The 23801-nt window shown below is 39.1% G+C and overlaps 1 protein-coding gene across 1 annotated transcript in view; it reads left to right on the top strand.

Annotated features, from left to right (window-relative positions):
- LOC116495691 (ubiquinol-cytochrome-c reductase complex assembly factor 1) overlaps positions 1–23801 on the top strand; it is a 51147-nt gene that overhangs the window by 8370 nt on the left and 18976 nt on the right. Inside the window, exons 5-7 of the mRNA XM_032198354.1 lie at positions 2558–2630; positions 8579–8636; positions 15910–16018. Coding sequence (XP_032054245.1) covers positions 2558–2630; positions 8579–8636; positions 15910–16018 — 240 coding nt within the window. The remainder of the gene's footprint in view (positions 1–2557; positions 2631–8578; positions 8637–15909; positions 16019–23801) is intronic.

Genomic DNA, 23801 nt, shown 5'->3' with positions numbered 1-23801 from the left:
TCCAACATCTGCACAGACCAGCATCTTGTCTCTGTTAATGACCAGTACCAGTTATCTAGACAGAATTTAATTACAGTAAAAGCATATAATGATACTTTTCTCGTGTACTTCCCAGTTTACAGCAATTGCCTGTTTCAGGATTTCTTGAACAAGAGTTGGCATTTTTCTGTAGATGAATTTTTATTCCATAAATCTATGCAGTTGCACTTTGAGCTCTTGTAAGCTTGTAACATCTACAGCATTCTATATCAAGGAGTTCCATAGCTTAAGTATCTGCTGTGAGAAGAGGTACAGTTGTTTTCTATTGATGTTTTTTGATTTTGTCATTAAAAAAAAAAAAAGTGATTATTCTTTCCTTGGCGTGTATGTTCACCTTTTCCCTTTCACTTGTGGCTTTATAATCTTATATATGCTGTATTAGCTGAACTTTTTGCTGAACTGAAGAGACCTAGTCAAACTTGTTTCTGTTATTGAAACAAGTTTCATGTCTTGATTTTCATTGGCCTTCTTTGCATCTTCCCTTGTTCTGTGTTTCTGTGACAGGAGCGTCTCTGAAATGGACAGTAGTGAGATGTTACTTCTGTTTCAGTAGTAGCTGCCTAAGGCAGAGTCACAAATAGGTCCTTCTCTTCGGTGTTTGTAAAATAGTCCTTTTATAAAGCAGTTGTTAACAGTGACTAAATGAGAGCAGTTCTGTAGGAGACCTCCAGTTCCTTCTGCACAATGGAAAAAGACAGATGCAATTCTGAATTTTGCTGTGAACCAGGTCACAGGAAAAGGTGACATGACTGGGAAGGGCTGAGCCCAACTGTGCAGATGTTAAAAACTTATAAGGTGCTTTGAATATCTGCAAGGCAGAGTGGACTTCTTGTGAGACTGATCTGAAACTGTTGCTTATTGCATCTTGCCCCTCAGAAAGAAAATATAAAGAAAAGATAACAGGCAGTTATGGGGGTGAGGTATTTTGCTTGAAAACCAGTTGCTTATATCATATACTGATAAACATCATGAGAGGGTAGTTTCTGTCCCATGTGTTTGTGTACATATTGTTGTAATAAAGATTCTTGTTAGCTGCAAGTGTTGATTCAGAGCTCTCCTTAATTGCTACTCTTTAGTGCCTGCTTTTGGCTAGGGAGCTTGGGTTTGGAGAGAGTTATTTTGTGGTTAGGGCTCAGGAGACCTGAGTTCATTTTTGGCCTTGCCAGTGCTCTCTATGAGATCTTAGGGACGTTTTCTTAATATTTCTGTTTTTTTCTTTCTTCTCCCTTCCCCCTTACCTCTTCTACACACCAAAACTTTCATGATTAAATTTCACCAGTTTCTCCTGTGTTTCTTGTCTTATTTAAGGGCTGGATTGCAGGAACTGTTCTTTACAGTATGTTTTTAATGTCTAATAACACTTAGTCTGGAGCAGTGACTTTCACAGGGGAGATCTCTACTCCCAGGCCAGGCAGTGTTTCTTTTAAAATTGAAACCTTCAGAACTCTGGTAAATGGTGTAAATTACTTCACTGCAAGAATTTTAGACGTATAATCAATTGTTGAGAAAGCTTCTAATCCTTTGTTTTTGACAGAACCTTGTGATTACTGAGTAAAAAATTAATGGCCTCTGTGTTTCCACAGCAGATCAAGTGTAACTTTCCTATCTTTCTTTTGGCTGGAGGAGCCAAAATAAATAGTACTTAAGCAGTTTGAAGTGCCATTTGATAGGCATTGAGTGCTCATCTATAATATATTGATCACCAAGACAATCCCTAGTAGTTACCAATGAAAAGAAAAGAAAACAAATAAACAAAAGAACCAATGCTGATCCCTGGCTTAGACATGTATGGGAGTAGGCTTTGGAATTTTAAAGTTTTTTTAATTTTCTCCTCCCATGATGTTGGTAGACAGGAATAGCTGTCAGTTATTCTCTTTCACAACTTTGTCTGTTATTGTGCTTTTTGAAGCTTCAGCGTGTCTGTCTTAGTTATCGATGATGCACTGATTTTTTTTTGTGGTGGAATGGCAAGCCATGAACAAAATTTAAAGTTCTGAAGCACCTGAAATATACCTCACATCATTCATCACACAGGATTGCTTTCTTGCTTTTGAAGCTTTGTTGGCCAAATCTCATTTTTGTGGGGAAAAACAAGATATTTTTAGTACATCTGGTATATCACTACTTAAAAAATAAAGCATACAGAACACTAATTTATACATCAACAGGTAAAAATATTGGATGAATTTAGGAGTTGTGTGTTGGGATCTTTTGAGCTTCTGTAGGGAAGCTCTTTCATTTATTTTTCTGCAATTCTAGTTTTATACTAAACTAGATTTGGAAGGGTATTCAAGCAGCCACTTAGCCATTTTTTGCCTCGAGGCAAGATGAATTACAGTTGTGTAATTCCTGGGAAATAATAATTTATTGTACTCTTGAAAATCTCAGCTGATAGTGAGTCTCAAAAGAAGTCTTTTCAGAAGAATACAGCATATGTATTTAACAAAAACAGTAGTGTTCTTATGATGAATGATTGTATTCATCATGTAATCAAGTATTGTCTTTTCTTTTTCTTTAGAAAATTAAGGTAGCAGCTTTGCGCATGTACACATGCTGTGTGGAGAAAACTGACTATGAGGAATTCTTTAACAGTAAGTTGTGTCTTTGAAGATACTAGAATTTGGAGTGTAACCCTGGTGAGAAAACTTATGATGAAAAATAATTAGATAGGTTTACATGTGTATCTATAAATAAGACAACAGTAAGACTTGCCATATGCTAACAGTGCACAGCCAACTGGAAGCTGACTATGCTACGTTATTACTTTAAGCTCTGAAGCTGCAAAGGTTCAATGGCATGCTCTGGCTTCTGGACTTGTTACATTTTGTCCCCTGCAATGGAGAATAAGAACATGGTGGGATTGGTAAAACCAGAATATCCTGGAATTTGAAGGATATTGCCATTTCTATTACGAAGGGTGGGATAAGCTAAGAATCCAAATGTCTCTTTCTTTTTTACCATGGTCTGATGGTCTCTGTCTTACCCAGTCCCATGACTAGTGAGAAAGTCCAGTGTAATCAGGATACAGGCATGAGAGAACCATCCCCCTCCACTGATGCACAGCTTTTTTTAATGATACAGGATCAGTTAGATTTCAGGGTTCTACTTGTCTCTCTTCCTTGTATCTGGTTAAGCCAGGACACATCTCCTGACTAGTTGGTGAGACTAGAACCAAGACACGTAAGTCCCTCCTTTAAGTATATACGAATTTTAGCTGGAATTGTGATGACTCTTCCTTGTTACACAGTTTAGTTTTGTTTTGTTTTTTTAGCTATCAGTGAAAAAATCTGTTGCTGCTGCTTTTGTTAGTATCAAATACAGATTGGTGAATGGGGAGCTGTATGATTCACTTAAGTAAATTTCAAATAATTATTCTTATATGAATTATTTCCCATGACAGTGTGATTATGGTTGCACTAGGCATAGGTGAGAGCTGCTGCGGCTTCTTCAAGAGATCAGCTGAAGGTGCATCTTTGTGTTTTAATCTAGTACAGAACTTTCTGAGCGTGGTTTGGCACATGGTATTGCTGCTGCAAGATTTTCCAATGGCTTTCAAAGGTTTTCCAAAACTGTGATGTGGTTTCAGTGGTTGTAGGGAGAACTCTATAAGTAGTAGGATTCATCACTGATGATGAAAAAATTAGAACCTCATCTTTTCTGCACACACACCTCTCCCCAGCTGTGTGTCCTCTCAGACTTTCTCAGCTAAATAGTCTTGTCATATGTACCTCTCAGACATAAGTTTTGCTATTTTTAGCAGTTGTTTCACTATCTCTGTTTAACAGATTAATTGAAAAAGATTTATAAATGTTGCTCTAGATTGAAGGATTTTCAGAACCCGTCTAGGAAAGAGATACTGTGTTTTTTGTTTGCTACAGATTCTTCTGGCTCAGTACTGGGCAAAATGACTTCAATTATTATTTTTGTATTATTTTTGTATTATTTTTGTATTCTTGGTACTGTCTTACCATTTTAAAGAGAAAAATTCCCGGAGCTCCTCCTCTCTTCAAGCATATCACAAACAGCAGGTGGTCTTTCCCTCCTTTTTCTCCAGAATGTCATAGTTGTTCCTATTGTCTTTTTGCTCTACAGTACAAGTTGTAGCCAGTCAAGTTCTAAATTTATACACAGGGAAATCTCTGTTTGCATTCATAGGAGACCTTTCTAATGTAAGGAAGTAGTTTTGTTGACGCTGACTGTATGATGTACCTGTTGGTGTAAGTATGCCTGTGATGTTGGTGTCTATGGTGGTTGTTCCAAAGAACCCATTGTTCTAATATAGACAGATGTTTCTGTTACTTCTATCTCCTGCAGCTGTTTGGGGAATTGGCTCTAGAACCTAATAGGCATGTGATCTGTGTTTAAAAATTAATTCCCCTAAAAGATAGACTGGATGGGGTGGACAGGAACCTTTTACTTTGTTTGTTTGATTGTTTATTTTTAACCAATGAAGAGCTTTAGGTTGTACATGTAGTTCCACGAGCAGATGAGTTAAAAGGGTGGCCAAAAGGAAAAGGCTCACTTCTCCATCTTCCTTCCTCTTCTCTGCATGGGCTTTCTGCCTGTGTCTAGTCTGTTCAATTACCATGTCCTCTGATGAAATGTTTATGTCACTGAAAGAAACTAGCCTGCTTTTTTGCTGCCTTCCTGTTTTGCTGTGTTAGTGAATTAGTGACATATGGAAGGGACTGATGGCCAGAGGCTGTGGCATAAAATAGGTGGTGAAGAGTATGTGGTTCAGAGGTGGGAACATGGCGTAAAAGATACCCAACTTAGTTCAAGTCGTCCTGTTTTAATCAAACTATATCAGTCAGGAACAGGTTTTTCCTTTTCGAGTTGGTCCTTTTTCAAGTAAAGGGAGCAACACCTAAGCCAGAACTACGACTTATTCTCAAAAGAGCAGTCTGGGAGACTAGTAGGAACAGGAAGCAACTACCTCTTAGCTCTGTCTCTTGGTGATGTAGCAAACACAGGTGTGCCTGAGACCATGCTGATGTGGGTGCTACGCACCCACACAATGAACTGCACTGCTCAAGACCCCTATGAATGGTAATGCTGCTGCATGAGACTCAGATCAGGTCTGCCTGCACCAAAGCTGACTGCATGCAGACCTAGCGGTGTGGTTATGTTTTGCTGCCCCCAGCACTTCTGGCTGTAGTTGCATGGTGCTGAGATATCCAAGTGAAATGAACAGTCAGCTCAGGTCTCTGGAGATCTTATTAGCTTTTTCTCTGTAGTTTGTGAAAGCTGTTAACCTACTGAGCTGGCCTTGAAAACAGTATGCCCATGCATGTGTAAAACCATTTATGGGCTGATTAACCCTGTGTGATCAGAACTGGTTTGTCACAGAGTTGTCTTCAGTGTTTCTGGACCTGCTTTTGTGATGTGGTTACCTCATGGCTAGAATAATAACTGTGATGTGACCTTGTGGAACTCATACTGGTATGTGGATTTTGTGAGGTGGTTCTCTGACAGGTGACTTGGGTTGGCTGGATATCGTAGTGTTGAGGACTAGAACAATGACATAAAATGCACGTCTTACAGGCTATCTTGCTGTCTTGGTGCATTTCTGCTGATACCTTGTGCATTTTTCTGAGAGTTTCTCTCATGCACTGTGAGCACTGTCTGCTGCCCTTCTCTGCATTATGCTGTGGAACAGCAGTTCCTAAAACACTATGGATACGAGGTACATGAAGCTTCTGTAGCATAGAAAGGAGGTGTTCTAACTGAGGGTCTCCAGTATTATACTTAAGTTAACTTTAGTGTGTGTGCCATTCTGCTCTCTCTTTGTCCATGGATGATTATAAAGCAAAATTTTGGGAACTCTGCTTTTGGGCTGACATCCCAAATATCTGCTACACTGTGTTGCTTATATGGAAAGTGAGGCTGTTTTAGGATTTTTTCTGTCCTTTGTATAAAGGAGAACAGAGAAGTAGTAGAGGGAAGTAAGATTACTGGTGCAAAACCTTCTGTGCGTAAAGCTTCTAGAGTTTGGGTAGTTCTAACAAAATATAGGAAGCTCCTGTTTGTGAGGAGAACACTTCATGCTTACCGTTATATTTGAAAGACCAGAAGAGCTGTTAATATCAGGTAGGTGATACTGAGAGCTGAGTTGGAGTTTGTCTGAGCATGGAGTGTAGGGTTACCTTGAATTTATCTTCATCTGTTAATAGTGTTAATTGCCCTGTTATGCAGCTGCAGTAACAAAGAGCTGTCCCTATTTCAGGTAGTTCTTAGTAGGGTCTATCAAGAAGCACAAAAGAGATGGAGTTTACCTACAGTGCTTTGGATTCTTCTGGCTTCCGAAGCCCATCAGGCATCCTATTGGCACCTGCTGCTGTCTCAGTCATGCTCTGAGTGGAACGCTGATGTAGTGCACCTATTTTTTTTTCAGGGTGTGGGGATGCTATCCAATTGTGTTCTTCCTAAAATTGTGATAGTTGCAAAGGTGATCTATCATGAAAAATTCTACATTCAAGTTTGCTTCCCCTACTTGATGAATTTTAAGTGCAGAATATGACTGGAGAAAGAGGTACGTCCTCATAATCATGGGCATTCATGTCTCTTATGTGCACAGGTGTGAACAGGAGGTATTCTGTAGGCAGAATAGATTTATTCCCTAGCTGATACTATCACAGTAATATCATAGGTAATTACGCTTTGTAATATTTTTTTTCTGCATCTAACTATATTCTGAAGGGAATAATTTTCTCTTGAATTATAGGATTCATATTTCTGCCATGTTAGTTTCCTGGAATGAGGTCTTTCAAAACCCCAAATTTTATAAGTACCTTCTTTCAAAAAAGCTGATAACTAAGGGGAAGCTTGTTGCTTTAAAGAAACCATCTCTCCTTCAAGTTTAGGATACAGTCAGTCTTAATATTGAAGTTAAAAAAAATGAATTATGGAAATAGAAGTGCAACACTTGGAAAGCTAGAGGAAAAAATTCTTCCCTCCTGGTTATTGAACAGGTGTTTACAAACTCTCAGTATTTCCAGTAGTGGAGTTGTGAGCTTTGCTTTCCAATGAATTGTTAATTTTTGTGGTAGGAGACTGGTATGTGGGAATTGATTTCAGAAACCTCTCTTTTGAATGGAATGTTTCACTCTGTGTCTTACCTGTGGAACCTTCATTTAATGAAATGGTTTGATAAATGCAAGTGCTATGTACTTTCTCTCTGATTAGAGATGCCTTAGCAAGTCTTTATGTCAAAGTAGTCATTTTTAGGCTCTTGAACTATTCCTAATAGGAATGAGACAGCCAGAAAGTTAGATGGGTGAGGAAAACCTCTGTTTAATCTCCAAACATAGACTGTTAGTGTCTTTTTACCCTCTTAGAGGTGGTGTGGGTGATACATGGGCATTTGATGCTGAAGATTGGCACCTCCTATGCCCTGGTGGAGTTATCTCTTTGAGGAGGGAGCAATAGTGATTGTTTGTTGTGGAGGATGCCTGACCATGGTTGGTATGTAAAAAGAAAGAGGCTGTAAAAATATTGCTTCATAATCCAGGTGAGCCTCCTTGGTGGTACTTGGGAGCCAGGAAGTATAGGAGTTGGGAAAGAATACTTTCCAGTACAGAAAAAGATAAGGCTGGCTTCCTTGGGGCATATCTGACAGGAGAGTCTGTTTTTGAATACTCTGGCCTTCTTAAAACTAGATTTGAATAGTTCAGAAGACAAGATGAAGTGCTTGGTAGGCGAAGGCAGCTGTGATGATTCCTTCTCATGAGGGATTCTCTACTGCTGTTTAAAAACTTCTTCAGGAGACAGATGTAGAAATAGCTTCCCACAAGGAAGCTTTAAGATTGAGAGGAGCTGGAGGACTTAATGTGCACATAGCCCATAGGTCCATGCTTTTCAAACATGAGGAAGAGGAGTATGTTGTGGCCTATAGACTAAATTTCCAGCCCCACAGCCTCATGACATGGTACAAATTTGGTGTGAACGTGCCTATGGAAACCTCTATAGCCCAGTGGCTATTGTAGAAGAACTAAGTATAGAAGAAGTTGTTTCTATGGTTGGTTGTTTTTAATACTCCTAATATGGCTAGAAGCAAGGTATACCCCAGAGTGTAGTGGGTTCTGCAGCCATGCAGCAAGTCCTGACAGCTGAGTTAGAGCCAGCATGGTGTCCTGCCTCCAGTAGGAGGCAACAGCACTTGATGAAGGATGAGTGTAAGAACTGAGCAAAGCATCCATTGTTACTGCCTTGTTATTCTCTACTGCTTTGGGACTTTAGAAGCCACATATTTTTCTTCTTAATTCTCCGTTATGGATTTTTTTTTCTAATATAAATTTTATCTGAGTTCTACGCATATGAAATCTTTTGCAATCTGCAGTGTCCCATGACTGCATGTTCTAAATTTTAAGCACATGTTTGACAGTAAATGATGTTTGCTTCCAATATGTATTTACTATGTAGAGCTAGAAATTAAATTACTAAAATGTATTTGGCTTTTGGTGGAGTGAATTTCTGTTAGATGGGAAAAAAAAAAAAAAAGATGAAATTCATATTAATATTTAGCTTTGTTTCCATCAAGGGTGCCAAATGCCTGATACTTTGAATTCCTGGTTCCTTGTAGCACAGCTTCATGTCTGGTAAGTGGAACTTAAATAGTAATATAACTATTCTTAGGAAATAGAATGATAAGTACCTTATGGGGGGGCGGAGGGGGAAGTAGGATATATGGTTATTGATAACAATGTTTATATTCAATTTACTAAATACTGAATTTTGGTAGTTTTCTACTAAAGAGCAAAAAGACCCATGGAGAAGCTAACATTGTTTAAATCTCTGAATTCCTAGGTAGTGGAATGATCTGTGCCATGAGTTTTCAAAAAGCCTTGCCTAGCCTGTGTGGAAAAATCTTATTTGGGTGTTTTAGGAAAAGTTTAAATTTATGTAGAAGTGTTTTAAATTGTGAGAATTTGTGGTGGTTAAAGTTGCTGCTTGTCAGAAGCATTTAACAAATTATAGCGCTGGCATTTATTCTTGCACCTCTGAAATGTGCACACAGGTTGGTGAATGCCAGCTTGGCTTTATGTAAAAATATTTAACACCTTACACGTTAAGTGTTTTGGCACCTTTTTTCATTTGTGAAAATAGCCAAAAAAAATCAGTTCTTCATCTAATATTACCTACTCATAAAGGTCAGAGGGATGCACAAGGGAGTACAGTTTCATGAAAGACCTGGCACTTAACAAAAATTTCTGAAGTACATAGTCTTGCACTCAGCTATCCAAAGGCTGAAAGGAAGTTTGTACTAAAATAGTTGCCTTACGCACAGGCCCCTTATTTCCTTGCCTCCTTTTTTTCCCCTTCCCTCTTTTTAATTTCCTGTCTCCTCAGTATATTGAAAGATGGGGCAGCTCATTTCACCAAGCAACGAGTAAATTAGCAGAACCATTGAATCAGTTAATGAAATCAGTGGAATCATTTAATGGATAACCCTTGAGACTTGCAGTTTATTTCTTACAGTTTCCTGTGAAAGGGACATTAATAATTGAATCAATAAGGCAATCGTGTTTTGATATTCGGAAAACTACTGCAATAAATTTCAAAATCAAACCATTTGTAAATACCTGGGGGAAAACGAAGAGGAGTAACATGAATCTGCAAAGAACTTTTTTTCACATCTTGATTTTGCATTGATAGGAAAATGTACCTTGTGCCAGCATCATGGTCAAGATGTATAATCTTCTCTCATGACTGACAGGTGTAAAAATAAATAAGGCAACTATGGTAGGGAACTGTGATAGAAAAGGAATACTGGATAGAGAACTTTTTAAGATCACTGCTACATAAGAGAAAGCCAAGAATTTGAGCCTGTGGTGCTAAGGAGACAGCTAATGAGGGACATTGAAGTTCTTTTATGCTTAAGGTATGGTCAACATGTTGACAGCAAGGTACTACACAACATTGAAGAAACTAAATCTCTGCTTCATTCGACAACAGACTCCGAAGTCTGTTGCAAGACTTCATCTGAGTATTGCGTCCCATAAGGAAAACTGCACTTGTTAAAGTGTTGAGCAGTTTGAGAGAGTCCAAAGGAGAAGAACCATCAAGTTTGTAGAAAACTGTTCTTGCAGAGAAATAATTATCAGATTTGCGTAGAAAGGAGTGAGGTTACTGTACTACTTTGAGATTTGCTGCTTCAGAAGAAAGGGAGTAATCTGTCTATGGTTCATCCTAGGAGAACAGGAAGCAAGGGGCTTAAAATTGCACCAAGAGAGTCTTAAATAAAGACATTTTAAGAACAAGTTTATCTGGACTGTCTTAGACATTTAGTTGAGGCATTCCTGTCTTACCTTGAGGGAATGGGCTAATTGACCTAAGCAGAGGCACGAGGAGGGAAGATGGCTACGCAGCCAGGCTCAGATCTATTAGCTTGTGTCCTATCAAAAAACTATACATGGTTGTAAATACAGTAGTTAGTGAACTTGATAGGCTGAAGCAAAGGATAACATGCAAACATTCTAAAGAATAATGAGCAAGAATTCAGAATTCTGCTTCTTACCATTATTCTAAGCTACCATTGGTCATAAAGTATATCATGACATATAGCTGAAGTCTACTCAGGAACTTCCTTCTCCAGTATCCAAGTTGCTGACCGTTCATGAATGATCTGGGTTAAACAGAGTAAAGCAATAGCTTTCCAAAATTCTTGTTTATACTTCTGTTGTTAAGCCAGAGTAATTTCTCTGATCTAGTGTAACACAACCCTAGAAATTGTTGTTCAGGAACAACTGAGGAAGCCAGAATGACTGGCTATGCAGGGGATAGTATGAAGCTCTGAGTGGGCTTTATCCGTGGAAGCATATTATCACCTTGATTGCATAGTACTGAGCCACATTACAGCAGTTGAATGGGGTGATGACAATTGCTGCTTCTGGTGTATAAGCTAGTCAGTGGACATTACGGGAATACCGATGGAAACACTCACAGCTGAGGCTCTTGTGGGAAACTGCTACTTCTTGCCTAAGATAGATAGAGGTGAAGGTTCTCCTCTTCCTTTTCAGGCATCCTTTCATATATTTTTCTTCTAACATAACCTATCTGCATGCATAAATTATCCAGTAAATGTTAGGTAGATAGATTTCTAAAGACAGTTTGGAATAATCCTGCTTTCGTGCTTTGACGAAGATGAGTCAGTATTTGAGTAAACTGCAGAACAGATTCAGTAGTGAAACGATAAAATGTTTCACACTGTGTTGATCCAGTTAGAATGTTTATAGTCTTTAAAGAGTGTGTGTCTTTTTTAAACCTCAGACAGCAGGTGTAGTAACACACTACCAAATTTTCAAATAAACTGCAGATTTCCATGATCTCACTCGTGGTGCTGCAGAACAGCGCTATGACAGCACTATGCATCCAAACACAGAGAAACCTTTTAGGCTTCAAGGGTAGCCAGTTTTAACTCAGAACACTACTCCATTCCTGCTCATCAGTGACCAGTTGTTAACTGCTAGTCTGTGAACTACTCTCCTCTTGGTTTGCCATTGCTAAGGCAGACTAGATGGGAACCAGTGTTTATGCCTGTGGGTATTCTTGCCAAGCCACTTTTTTTTTTCCTTTTTTTTTTTTTTTTTGCTGTGCTTGTGTATTGAGTGAGAGAAGCATAAAAATATTTTTCTTAACCCAGAGTTAGACTTCTAAACTTAGTCTTTAACTCGTTGACTTACGAGTGAGCAAAAAATTTTGGATACAATAACTAATTAACATTTTCATACAAGTCAATTATATAAATACACAAGAGGAACAAAGGTCTTGAAACTGGTGGAAGTAAGAAAGAAGTTTTAAGCTTGCTGTGTGTTTGACTTGTGGCAAGATAGACAGCTGTCCTGATGTCTGGACCATTGATTTAGCAGAAAGCTTTGCCATTTTTCTGAGGGCAAGATGCTGAGAGATCCACTTTTTACTACCATCTTAATTGCATTTAGTTGCTGGGACAGTGGTGCTATTAGACTGAAATGGGGTTGTCACTGCCACAATATAAACCTTGGGAATTCTTACATGGCTCTGTTTCCTGGAATGGGAATTGCCACTCATCCCAGTGTTCCCTTCACTGACTGTTGCCTGTTCCCTTTTCTACCCACCCTCTACCCAGGTCCTCTGTCATTGTGGTGGTTTTACTCGGGTGTGCACCCAAATTCTACCATGGCTGCTCTCTCACTCCCCCTCCTCAAAGGAAAAGGGGGAGAAAATACAATGCAAGGGCTCAAGGGTTGCAATAAGGATGGGGAGTTTGCTCAACAATTATTGTGATAGGCAAAACAGGCTCAGAGTAGGGAGATAGTAAGATTTATTGCCCATTACTAACAAGCTAGAGAACTGAGGAACAAAGGAAAGAAACCAAAAACGCCTTCCCACCATCTGCTCTCTTCCACCTCCTTGCCCCAAGTGGGGCGAGGGAATGGGGGTTGTGGTCAGTCTACAGCACTTTGTCGCCACTGATCCTTTTTGGTCACTCTCTTCCCCTGTGCTGTGTGGTCCCTTCCCACAGGATAACATCCTTCCCGAACTGATCCAGCATGGGCTTCCCACAGGCAGCAGCTCTTCCAGAACTGCTCCAGATATGGGTCCATACCACGGGGTCCAACCATCAGGAGCACACTGCTCCAACCGGGGTCCCCCACGGGCAGCAGCACCTGCCAGGTCACCTGCTCCTGCGTGGTCCCCTCTCCATGGGCTTCAGCTCTGACCTGGAATCTGCTCCAGTGGGGGTCCACCACAGGCCGCAGCCTCCACCAGTGCAGGTCCACCTGCTCCACCATGGTACTCCATGGGCTGCAGGGGGACAGCCTGCTTCACCATGGTCCTCACCACAGGCCGCAGGGGACTTCTGTTCTGGCGCCTGGAGCACCTCTCCCCCTTCTTCTTCATGACCTTGGTGCCTCCTCTCTCTCTCCCAGCTGCTGTGTAGCAGTGTTGTGTTTTTTTCTCTCCTTTCTTAAATATGTTCTCACAGAGGCACAAACAACATCACTTATTGGCTTGGCTCTGGTCAGCGGTGGGACCCTTATCTAGCATGGGGCAGCATCTAGATTCTTCTCACAGAAGGCACTCCTATAGCCCCCTGCTACCAAAACCTTGCCATGTAAACTCACTACGGTCACTCCACCTTATGATCACATGTCTATGTGACATGCCTCAGTTCCTCTCTCTGGCCTTCTGACCTCATTATGTTAGGATTGTGTTATGTTGGAGCCAGATCCATGGAGCCTCTAATGGTTGCTGTCATTTTCAAAAGCCTCCATCTAGGAATCAGATTCTGGCCCAAAGGCTATACTTTTATTGTTGGTGCGTCAGTTGAATGACCCTTGTATGGGACTTACATGTATGGTTCTATTTAGGGAAAAAAAAAAGAGTAGAGAAGCAATGTAGGTTTTGGTGCCTTCAGTTTTCTTTGACTCTGTGACTCATCTCTGGCAATAAATTTTTCTATCTTTGCAGGTTAAAACAAAGTTTTATTTACTAATCAGCACATCACATAGAATCCATCATAAAGATTGGCATCTGCCCTTTTACAGGTCAGCCCAACAGACAAATTCCAAATGTTTATGATTTTCTCTAAGCTGGCATTCACGGAGCACCAAATACTTCTAATGTCTGAAGGGAAGCCCAGATCTTATCTCCACTGAAGGAATGAACAGATGCATAAATCATTTTTTACCTCTTAACTCTTGTGGTACATTCACTATTGGTAATACGTGGCTGCTTCAAAGAGGCCTGCAGTAGTGCTGCTCTGTTCCTTTTATAAAGTTGTGAGAAAAAGCTTTTATGTGAGCAGTTCCTAAGCTGTAGCATGTCTCTGTGCAAAGCTGTGACTTATTTTAGTTTCAATGTTTGAGCTTCACTGCATCCACAGTAACTTAGTCAACCCAAACAGGCTCTTCTAATCTGAAAAACAGGAGCCAAGCTGACTGGTAAAGTGGAGAACGTGGGGCTGATGATGGGACTTGTCTCTTAGGTTAGTGAGGCAATAGCCTGTATTTCAGTTCATGCTGTTTACAAATGTAGGAGGAAATAAAAGGAAATGCATTTGTGGTGGTGGTGGTTTATTTTTTAAACTGAATAGCAGCAATTAATTTCAAATGGCTTTAAAACTTGTTATAAATTAAAAAAAAAAGAAAAATAAAACAACCCAACCTGGTATTCATAGTAAGATTGCAGAATCATCTAGGTTGGAAGAGACCCCCAAGATCACCTAGTCCAACCTCTGACCTAACACTAACAAGTCCTCCACTAAACCATAGCACTAAGCTCTACGTCTAAACGTCTTTTAAAGACCTCCAGGGATGGTGACTCCACCACTTCCCTGGGCAGCCCCTTCGAGTGCCTAACAACCCTTTCGGTAAAGAAGTTCTTCCTAATATCCAACCTAAACCTCCCCTGGAGCAACTTTAGCCCCTTCCCCCTCATCTTCTCACCAGGCACATGGGAGAATAGACCAACCCCCACCTTGCTACAGCTTCCTTTAAGGTACCTGTAGAGTGTGATAAGGTTGACACTGAGACTCCTCCAGGCTAAACAACCCCAGCTCCCTCAGCTGCTCCTCATCAGACTTGTTCTCCAGACCCCTCACCAGCTTTGCTGTTCTTCTCTGGACTCACTTGAGCACCTTGATGTCCTTCCTGTAGTGAGGGGCCCAAAACTGAACACGGTACTCGAGGTGTGGCCTCACCAGAGCTGAGTACAGGGGGACAATCACTTCCCTAGCTCTGCTGGCCACACTGCTTCTTATACAAGCCTTCTTGGCCTTGTTGAACTTCATACAGTTGACCTCAGCCCATGGGTCCAGCCTATCCAGATCCTCCTGCAGAGCCTTCCTACCCTCAAGCATATCAACACATGCACCTAACTTGGTGTTGTCTGCAAACTTACCGAGGGTGCACTTTATCCCCCTCATCCATATCATCGATAAAGATATTAAAGAGGACCAGCCCCAGTACCGAGCCCTGGGGAATGCAACTAGTGACCGGCCTCCAGCTGGATTTGACTCCATTCACCACAACTCTTTGGGCCCGGCTATCCAGCCAGTTTTTAACCCAAAGAAGCGTACGCAAGTCCAAGGCAAGAGCAGCCAGTTTCTTGAGGAGAATGCTGTGGGAAACAGTGTCAAAAGCCTTGCTGAAGTCAAGGTAGACCACGTCCACAGCCTTTCCTTCATCCACTAAGTGCATCACTTTGTCATAGAAGGAGATCAGGTTTGTCGAGCAGGATCTGCCTTTCAGAAACCCATGCTGACTGGGCCTGATCACATGGTTGCCCCACAAGTGCTGTGTGATGACGCTCAAAATAAGATCCTACAACACACAAACTTGTGATTTCTTCTAGCATGTACTGCGTTTAGGGGTTTTACCAAGTGGTTGGATGTGTATCCTAAGATCCCTGTAGTTGAAATAATTTAGGACAATGCTAAAGTGAGTTTGGGTGATGTCTGTAACTTGCTTAAGCTTTTGCAACTTGTCTAGGACAGACTCTTCCAGCATTTTAGTATACCAGGCCGAATTAACAGCTGGCTTCTAGCCTAGGATTAGACAAGATATTTGTTCCTACTCCAAAGAGTGATATGTTCTTAAGGCTATGGAATTTAGGTTGCAGTACTGTTTAACTAGATTACAGTACTGTCAGCCAAAGTAGAGTTTGCTGTCACTCTTCCATAGCTGGATTGGCCGAAATTCAACAGATACAGCTCTTGAGAACAGAATAGACAAATTTAGGATATTTAAAAAAACAGACCTTTGTTCCTGATCACAAAAGCACATACTCTAAGGAGAATCTTAAATAAGCTGAAATAGATTTAATTTATTCTTTAAATTTGAAGAAGAAATGAAAGCTATGAATAATATGATGTTTATGTTCTTGCAGGATGTGTTTGGTACGAATGAAGCAAGAGGGTCGTGCCGGAAAATACATGTGTCGCTATATAGTTCATTGCATGTGGGAGGATGTTCAACAGCGTGGTAAGGTGATGGGGGTAAGTTATCTTTGGTGTTGATAATCTTGATTTTTTTGATGATTCATCTCTTCCAATGCTTTTGTAACTTCACATGACTTGAAATAATTTTTAAGAATAAATTTATAGCCACGTATGTAGTTCTTTATTACCTTAAGCTGGTACACATAGCCTTAATCTTGGTCACTTGTTCCTGCAGCTGCACTGTCTATTGTACCGAGCCCGTGACTTTATTTTTGAAACCATATCATGGCCTGGATGAAGATACTGATTTGTCTGTAAATAATTAATTTTCCACGTGGTTTGCTACCTGATTGCAGAAACAGGGATGCTGCTGTAATAGGATGAGCGTTTGTGGATAGGAATTAAGCAGCTGGGGTAGGGAGAAACCTGATGTCAAACTTAAGTTGCAGCTATAAATCATTCCAGAAGAGCTTTGAGTTTTCTCTGTATCCAGGATGCTGAGTAAAAGGAAGGCTAAAGAACAAGGTTTTTGTTAACTGCACATGACTATTAAATAGTCATTAGTTTACTTTTCATTCTGGATTCTTGGTGTATCTAGTCTTCAACACAAAAGAAACATTCTAAGTGTAGTTCTAATGATAGTTGATTTCTAAGTTTGAAGGAAGAACAGGGTTGGGTCTTTTTGCCTGTGCCACGAGCAAAGTTATGCTAGTTGTAATGGTCATTTCTGGCCTTAAAATGCTTTTCTTCATCCTTGTGTCAGTGATGGTCTTCAGACAAGGCACTGCAGAAGCAGTGGACATAGGACACCTATGTTGTCCAACAAAGGACAACTCAACTCCAATTTGACAGTGGTGACAGTAGACCTGAGGGTGTTGAGGATGCCTATCTTCAGGGTGCTTCTAGTGAGAGAACAGGACTAGGAAAGATCTGTGCTGTGGAAAAAGAAGTAAAGAACGGTTAAATAAATAAATACAGGTTTGTCTGTGATGAAAATAAACTGTTCAAGAAGTGACAGTTTTCATATAGCAATAAGGTCATATTGTCAAGTTTAGTTCTCAGCCAAATACCCAAGGGAGAGACAGGAGTGTACCTCTTTGTGACGAACAAGCGACTTAACCAGTGAGTTAGGATTTGGTATGAGACCCCCAACAGTAATTCAAGAAGTTTCTTTCTGATGATCTTTTATTTTGCATATGGTCTTGGAAAGTGTTGATTTGGGTTATTTATTGGCAATTTTTTTCTATTTGTTGGGAACTTCTTATCTTTACTATGTTGCAGGTTGCTTTTTAAGACAGGTCTAAATTTACTCATCTTGGATTTTTTGCTACATTAATGGGCAAGACAAAACCTCCAATATAGGAATCTCTAATGTCGTGGTCAGATGCCATAGTGTGAGTGAGCCTGGGCAAATCAGATGATAGCTAGTATAAGGTAGAGTTTGTTCTTGACATCTTCCAGTGTTTTTTCATTCTAGGAGACAGAGAATGATGTAAATAATGACATAACAGGTTTCAGACTGTTGATTTTGTGACGTGCAGATTGGGCATGAGCATTTCACTGAAAAGAGGATCTGAATGCCATTACGAAAAAGTTTTGAAGGCCAGATAGCAAACATCTCACATTATTAAGTAGCTGTTCTAAAATCTCTACTTATTTCAAACACTGTAAATTATTAACAAACTATTCTAAACTCTCTGTATTTGATTGTATTTCTCAAGTATTATGTTTTCAGTTTTTCATTGTCCTGTGCTTTCAGCCTTGACTTCCTGTTTATCATAGTCTTGTCTAAGAAAAGCACCAGAGAAAAAGACTGAATGAAATAGCTTATACATTTTTGGCCTTTTCCCATGTCTTCCATGTCATAGCAGCTGTTTCATGTTTCTTTATAAACTGGAGACGGTTCAGAGCCTTGTCCTAGGTGTAAATTAAAGGTTGCTCCTCTTTAACAACAAACAGAACCACATTACCCCTCCTCAGCTGCCCCCCCCCCCCCTCCTCTCATCTCTTCAGGGTTCTTTGAACTCCATCAGGGCACAGAGAGAATACTGCTTTTGGACAGAAAGCTATTTCTCTGTTCCTTTTTGATGATGCTGTTTTTATTTATATGAACTAAACTCAAATGTCATCGTTTAGTTTTCCTTACAGGATTTGGGGCTTGGACCCAATGATACCTTGAGGTCCCTACCAACCCCTACAATTCTGTGATTCTGTGTGATTCTGTGATTTGAAGCAGCAGCAAACAGCAAAGAGAAGCAAAGCTGTTTGCTACCCTTACAAGTATGTTGAATGCAAAAGTGAGGCATAGTGTAAGTTAGAGCTGTATCGATGCTTTTAAGTAGTCTCTGAGAAGAAAAAAAAAAAAAAAAAGATAGGGCTTATTGTCCTTTCTTTGTGAAGGGAAGCACAGGGCTTCCATTTCTGCAAACTGAATTATTCATCTGCTCTCAAAATTCCCCCCAGATGATGAAAATTGAAAGCTTCCGTATATGTTTTTATCTAATCTGGAGCCTCAGATGTTAATATATGCTTTTTTAATTGTATGTTTGCTGTATGATGCAACTATAAAGAGATCATATGTTGTTTAAATGCCATTCATTCCTTGCTTTGGCAAGCTAGGCATCTTTTCAGTTTGTCCTTGAATTAAAATTTCACAATCTTTGTAATGATGATCATGCAATGTAATAATAAATATGCTTATACTGCAATAATAAGATGCCTACAATATGTTTTACATTATCAAGATATGCTTTTGGCTGTAACCTACTCTTAACATAGCTTTTATGTAGCAATAGCTGATGCTTAAAGAAAGCATGTACACATTTAAAGGCTTGATCCCACAAACAGCTACATCTGTGTGTATATTTAGTACAATTTAGCTGCACAGAAGTCCATAGATTTTAATGAGACTCCTAGTGAGAGAAGGTGGACTCTTGAGGTAACAGCTAACTAGAATAGGCACTAAGAAAGCCTAGTGAGCTGTACTAGTTTGTAGACTTGGAAATCAGGACAGTGCTCTGCCCCATCCTATTTGTGAAGGAACATTGCTTTCATAATTGTTCAGAGTTTTTTCTTTCATCCTTTAATTATTCCTAATCTTTCAGTCATTAGTTTGTCAAGTTTTTATTTTTAGTATTTAATAGTCTTTACTCTTCTGGTAGTATTTATTGTCTGTTGCATAAAAACAGTTTATGCATTGATGTTTGTAGAGGTTAGCTGTTCCCTTTCTCCTTATCCTCACTTTTTTTTCCCCTCTGTGCTAGTGATCTTAGCCTACTGTCCCATTTTGCCCATCCCTCTGCACAGGTAATTCTCCTTTCACCCATGCTTTCTCATCCTTCCTCACTTTTTTTCCGCTTCACATTCATGTACGCTCACTGAACTTCTCACATCTCAGCTTTAGGAGTGGTAAGTGATAAATAAAGGACACTTACACTGGATGTTAGGTTCTAACTATTAATCTTGATGTATGTATCTCTAGCCTTTCATCTTAAAAGAAGTTGAGGTAATTCTTTACCTTCTCTCTTAAAATCTGACAAAGAATCTGTGAGCCAGTTGAGAAATATGTATAAAAGCTGTTTATTTTAAAGCAGTTTAGTCCTGCAGTCAGTATATATTGAACCTTCAAAAGAAGATAGTTAAATATGTCAAGAGAAGAATAGTAGATAAAGGGAAAAGATTATGACTTTAATGTTTCACTGCTGGTGCTTTCAGATTTCATAATCTTAGACTTTCTCAGAAGTAAGTCAAATGAAAAGAAACTTTTCCTGAATTATTTTATGGCACTAAGATATCAACTGCAGAGCTCCCTAAAGGAGCAATTGAAATTCTATACCCTGATTTTCTGTCATACAGGGTATCAGTGGTCAATATTAACTCCCAATTGGTACATTCCTGTATTGTGGTACAAGTGACAGAGGACCTGTATGAAATTTGCAGGTTGGATGCAGTTAGATTAACTTGGTGACAGACAAAGCTGCAGTTCTTCAGCTTGTTTTCATATCTAGCAAGAATTACAACATTTGATACAGAAAATTGATATTATATTCCTGAATTGATATGGATAGTTTATTGAAATACTCCGTCTGCTCTTAAGTATATAAGTTCATTGGAGCTGAAAGTGATAGAATGCAAGGCATTTTAACTGCTAATTTACATCAGCTCCAACTCCAAATGGAGTTTGTATTATTTCAAAAACTGGTTGTTAAAATTGCTGAAATCTAAATCTCAGCTACAAAGTTTTGGGACCTGTTAGCCTGAGCTCCTTCAGCACTCCTGAATGTCGGCAAGAGTCAGAAACCAAAACTTGACACAGCTGTAAAAACACACAGAGAGCCTGTGGCCTCAGCAAATTCTACTGGTGCAGGCATATTTCAGATATAAATTTTACTCTGCTGTCCCTTGTACTAATGAAGTCAGTTTCTTTTGGTGGATTTGCAGCCAGGTGTGTCCAGTTCTGTGGCTAACCAGTGCTCTTTACTTAATTTTTCCACTAGTGACATTTCTATCAAACTTTAAAAACAAACAGAAAAATTGGCTTGATGCAATGGCTCAAAGTGTTAATAGTAACGTTAGGCTGGGTAAAAGACTTCTTTCGATCCTGCTTTGCCAGAGATCTCCACCTTGTGGCTTGCAGTGAATAGACTTATACTGTCCAAACTGGCAGCTGCTTTATCGTTTTATAAGGGTAATTCAATCAGAAATTTACTAGAAATTGCTGCTATTTGTCTTCCAATCAGAGTTCTTCAGCAACCTGAATATTAACCTTACTGATCTGAGTATTGTTTCACTAACTGGGTGTGTATAAAAGCAGTTGTTGCAAGTTTGAATGTATTTTAATATGCTTAGATGAAGCCGCAGACCTGATCAGAAGGATTTGTGGATGCTGGAGTTCCCTGGAATGGAATTTCAGATGGTAATCTGACAATAGAGATGTGATTCTTAAAACAAAAACAAGAACAACAAACACAATAAAAGGCAACCCCCCCTACTACTTCTGGATGCAGATTGCATGCAGCTTTAGAAAGGGGCATAACTCTTCACTCAAATGCAAGTATATTGTTGTAACCTCATTTTAGCAGTGATAATCTTGTGTGTTGTGGTAGCATTGTGCTTCTGAAATAAGTTTTTTTCATTGCAGAAGAACAATTCATTTTTAAACTGTATGTGTTCTAAAAGCTGCAAAAGAGATGAGAATAGGAGGGGCTGTCAAGCCCAGCATGCTCAAACATGTTTTAATTTATCTTAATCCCACTTTCCTGTTTTCCCACCAGACCACTCAGACCCCTGCTCCCCTGCCCCCCTTTTTTTTCCAGGAACACATCTAGGTGTCTTTTGAATTCATTTATTGGCTCTGCTGCTCATAGCACAATACAGTCTTTGTTATACTTTTAGCTAGAGCTGTTTATATACAGTGACCATAATTTGTTCTCAGTTACATTGGTGTACATCTTAAGTAACACCATCAGAATCAATAACATGGTTCACATCAATGTAGCTGAGAGCAGAATTTAGCTCTGTAAATTTGAACACAATTTTGGCTTAATACTCTTCGTACAATTAAAAGACTTTAGAAGATTAAAATGCCATTTGCTGTACACTAGCAAAAAAAAAAAAAAAAAAAAAAAAGCAGAGCCAGAATTTAAGTTTACATCCTACATTATTGGACTTTCCTAAACTTGATACAGTTCAATTAAAGTTGTTATTTTTGTGGAGAATTAAGTCTGACGCTTACCTAAGGACTCAGAAATCACAGTCAGAGTCAGACCAGTAAGGTTCTAGAATGACTTTCAGAGATGAGAGGACATAGTGTAAAATTGATAAAATTTTCAAGATTGAATGCAGTCTTTGTGTGAATTGAACTACTGCAGTTGATTGACCTACAGTGAGAAGCTATTACACTTAAAGAATCAGGGGGGTCCCTTTCAGGCTGGTCTTTAAAATCTCGTGGAAAGTCATGGAGTCAATTTGGGATGCACAGAACAGAAACTACGTTATCATGGGAGAACAGGGGAGATCTGGGGCAGAAGGAAAGCGTGTGTAGTATTCTGGCAGCATAGCAGATGCGGTAGTTGAGATGAGGAAAGTATACTGAAGCAAAAGATGTAGAGAAGGTAGTAATCTTTTTTCAGAAAAACTCTGAGATAGAAGAAAGAAGAGAGCTTTTAGTACAGTTGAAAAAGTTAAAATAAAAATCTAAGGCCAAAGAGGAAAGATTTTAGTTTCAAATGGTCTGTACATTTTAAAATGTGCAACTTCACTATGACATTTTAAGGAGAAAAATGTTAAGATATTGATGATTATTTTAAGAAAAAAAAAACAACTTCTCAAAGTATTGAGATTCAAAATCGCCGTATACATTTTTATGCTTTTTTGTTCAATAGGATAGCAAGCTTTGTATGACATGTTTTAATTAAATTTAGTGTATTAAGAACATCATTAAAAATGATGTTTGAATTATCCACAGGTAGTTAATCTAATCTGAAGATTAACTGGGCTGTGGATGCAAAAGCCTTGTGAGATTAGGTCCAATACAGTTCTTTAAAATCAAAGCAATATCACACAGGCACTTCTACTTCCTCAGTGTTTGCTAATTAAAAAACAAACAAACAAACAAACAAAAAACCATGATCTTTTCCTCAGAGCATGAAAGCCAAGTTGCATCAGTTCTGTGCACCACTTGTGGGTCCAATAATGCCAGTGTTCACTTGATTTTCTTTGTTACAGGGGTTCTCCATCCCCTGTTTGTCAGGGTTAGAATCATGGATTATACAGTTATTGACAGTTCTTCAATCCCATTTAAGACAATGATGGCTCTTCTCTCTATTAAGAAACTAATCCACATGTAGAAACTTAAGCACAATACTGATTCTCTAGGTAGAGAAGCCATGTATGTATAACACACTTGTGTTTAGAACATAAAATACTGTGGACCCGAAGATCCTTTGTGCCAAGGATACATGTGTTCCTGGGCATAAAGGAAACGTGTTACTTATGGTCATACACAGTGAATTAAAAATATTCACTTTGGGTGGTTGAAGTGTTTTTGAAATCACAATTGTAGTGTCTGTTTCTCTAGCAGTATGAGAGTAGGGCTTTGAGATTAACATAATAGACAGAAAACAAGTCCTGTAGAAAATGGGATTATAGTTGCTGTTTTAGCAAGATAGCTAACAGCCTATAAAGCTTTTAGTAAAAAAATTTACATCTAGCTATCAGTACTATATTTTGAGTAGGAAAGCATGATGGGGTCACACCATATGCTAGGAGCTGTGTGATTCAGAGGGGATAATGAAACATATTTTATTTATTGCATGCTGAGTGTGCATGAATAAAATTTCAGAATGATTATCATCTATGCAGCAGAGTAGATATTTTTTTTAAAAAAACAACAACCTTTTGGAGATATTTTCCACCAAGAGGTACTCTGATGTCTTGAATATAGTGGCCTGAAAATGCCAATTTATTGGCTAGTGTCATTGAAGGTTTAATAGGTAAGTCAGAAATGCATGTTTAAGGTCAAGTTCAATATGATGGAAATTAAGAAACTGGTTTTAAAGTTAGCTTTGTCTTGTTCTTTAAGGCTTTGTATGTGGTTGAAGTATTGCTTTTCCTTCATCAGTAGGATGTGGATTTTGATTGATTTGCCTAAATTCACCTTCTGAATGTCACCAAGAATGTACACCATATTCAAAATTAGAATCCAATTCTTATTGTATGAAGTCTATCTGCACATAATAGAAACAGAAATACAAGCAAAAAAAAAGGAATAGAAGCATCAACTCTTGGTCCTTTCTCAAAGAGCTCCAAAGTTCTTAGTGAGTTTCCAGTAGTCCTCACT

The sequence above is a fragment of the Aythya fuligula genome, chromosome 16, assembly GCF_009819795.1.
Source record: "Aythya fuligula isolate bAytFul2 chromosome 16, bAytFul2.pri, whole genome shotgun sequence".
Taxonomy (NCBI): Eukaryota; Metazoa; Chordata; class Aves; order Anseriformes; family Anatidae; genus Aythya; species Aythya fuligula.
The sequence above is the reverse complement of the archived record's forward strand: the minus strand, read 5'-3'. Positions and strand labels throughout refer to the sequence as shown.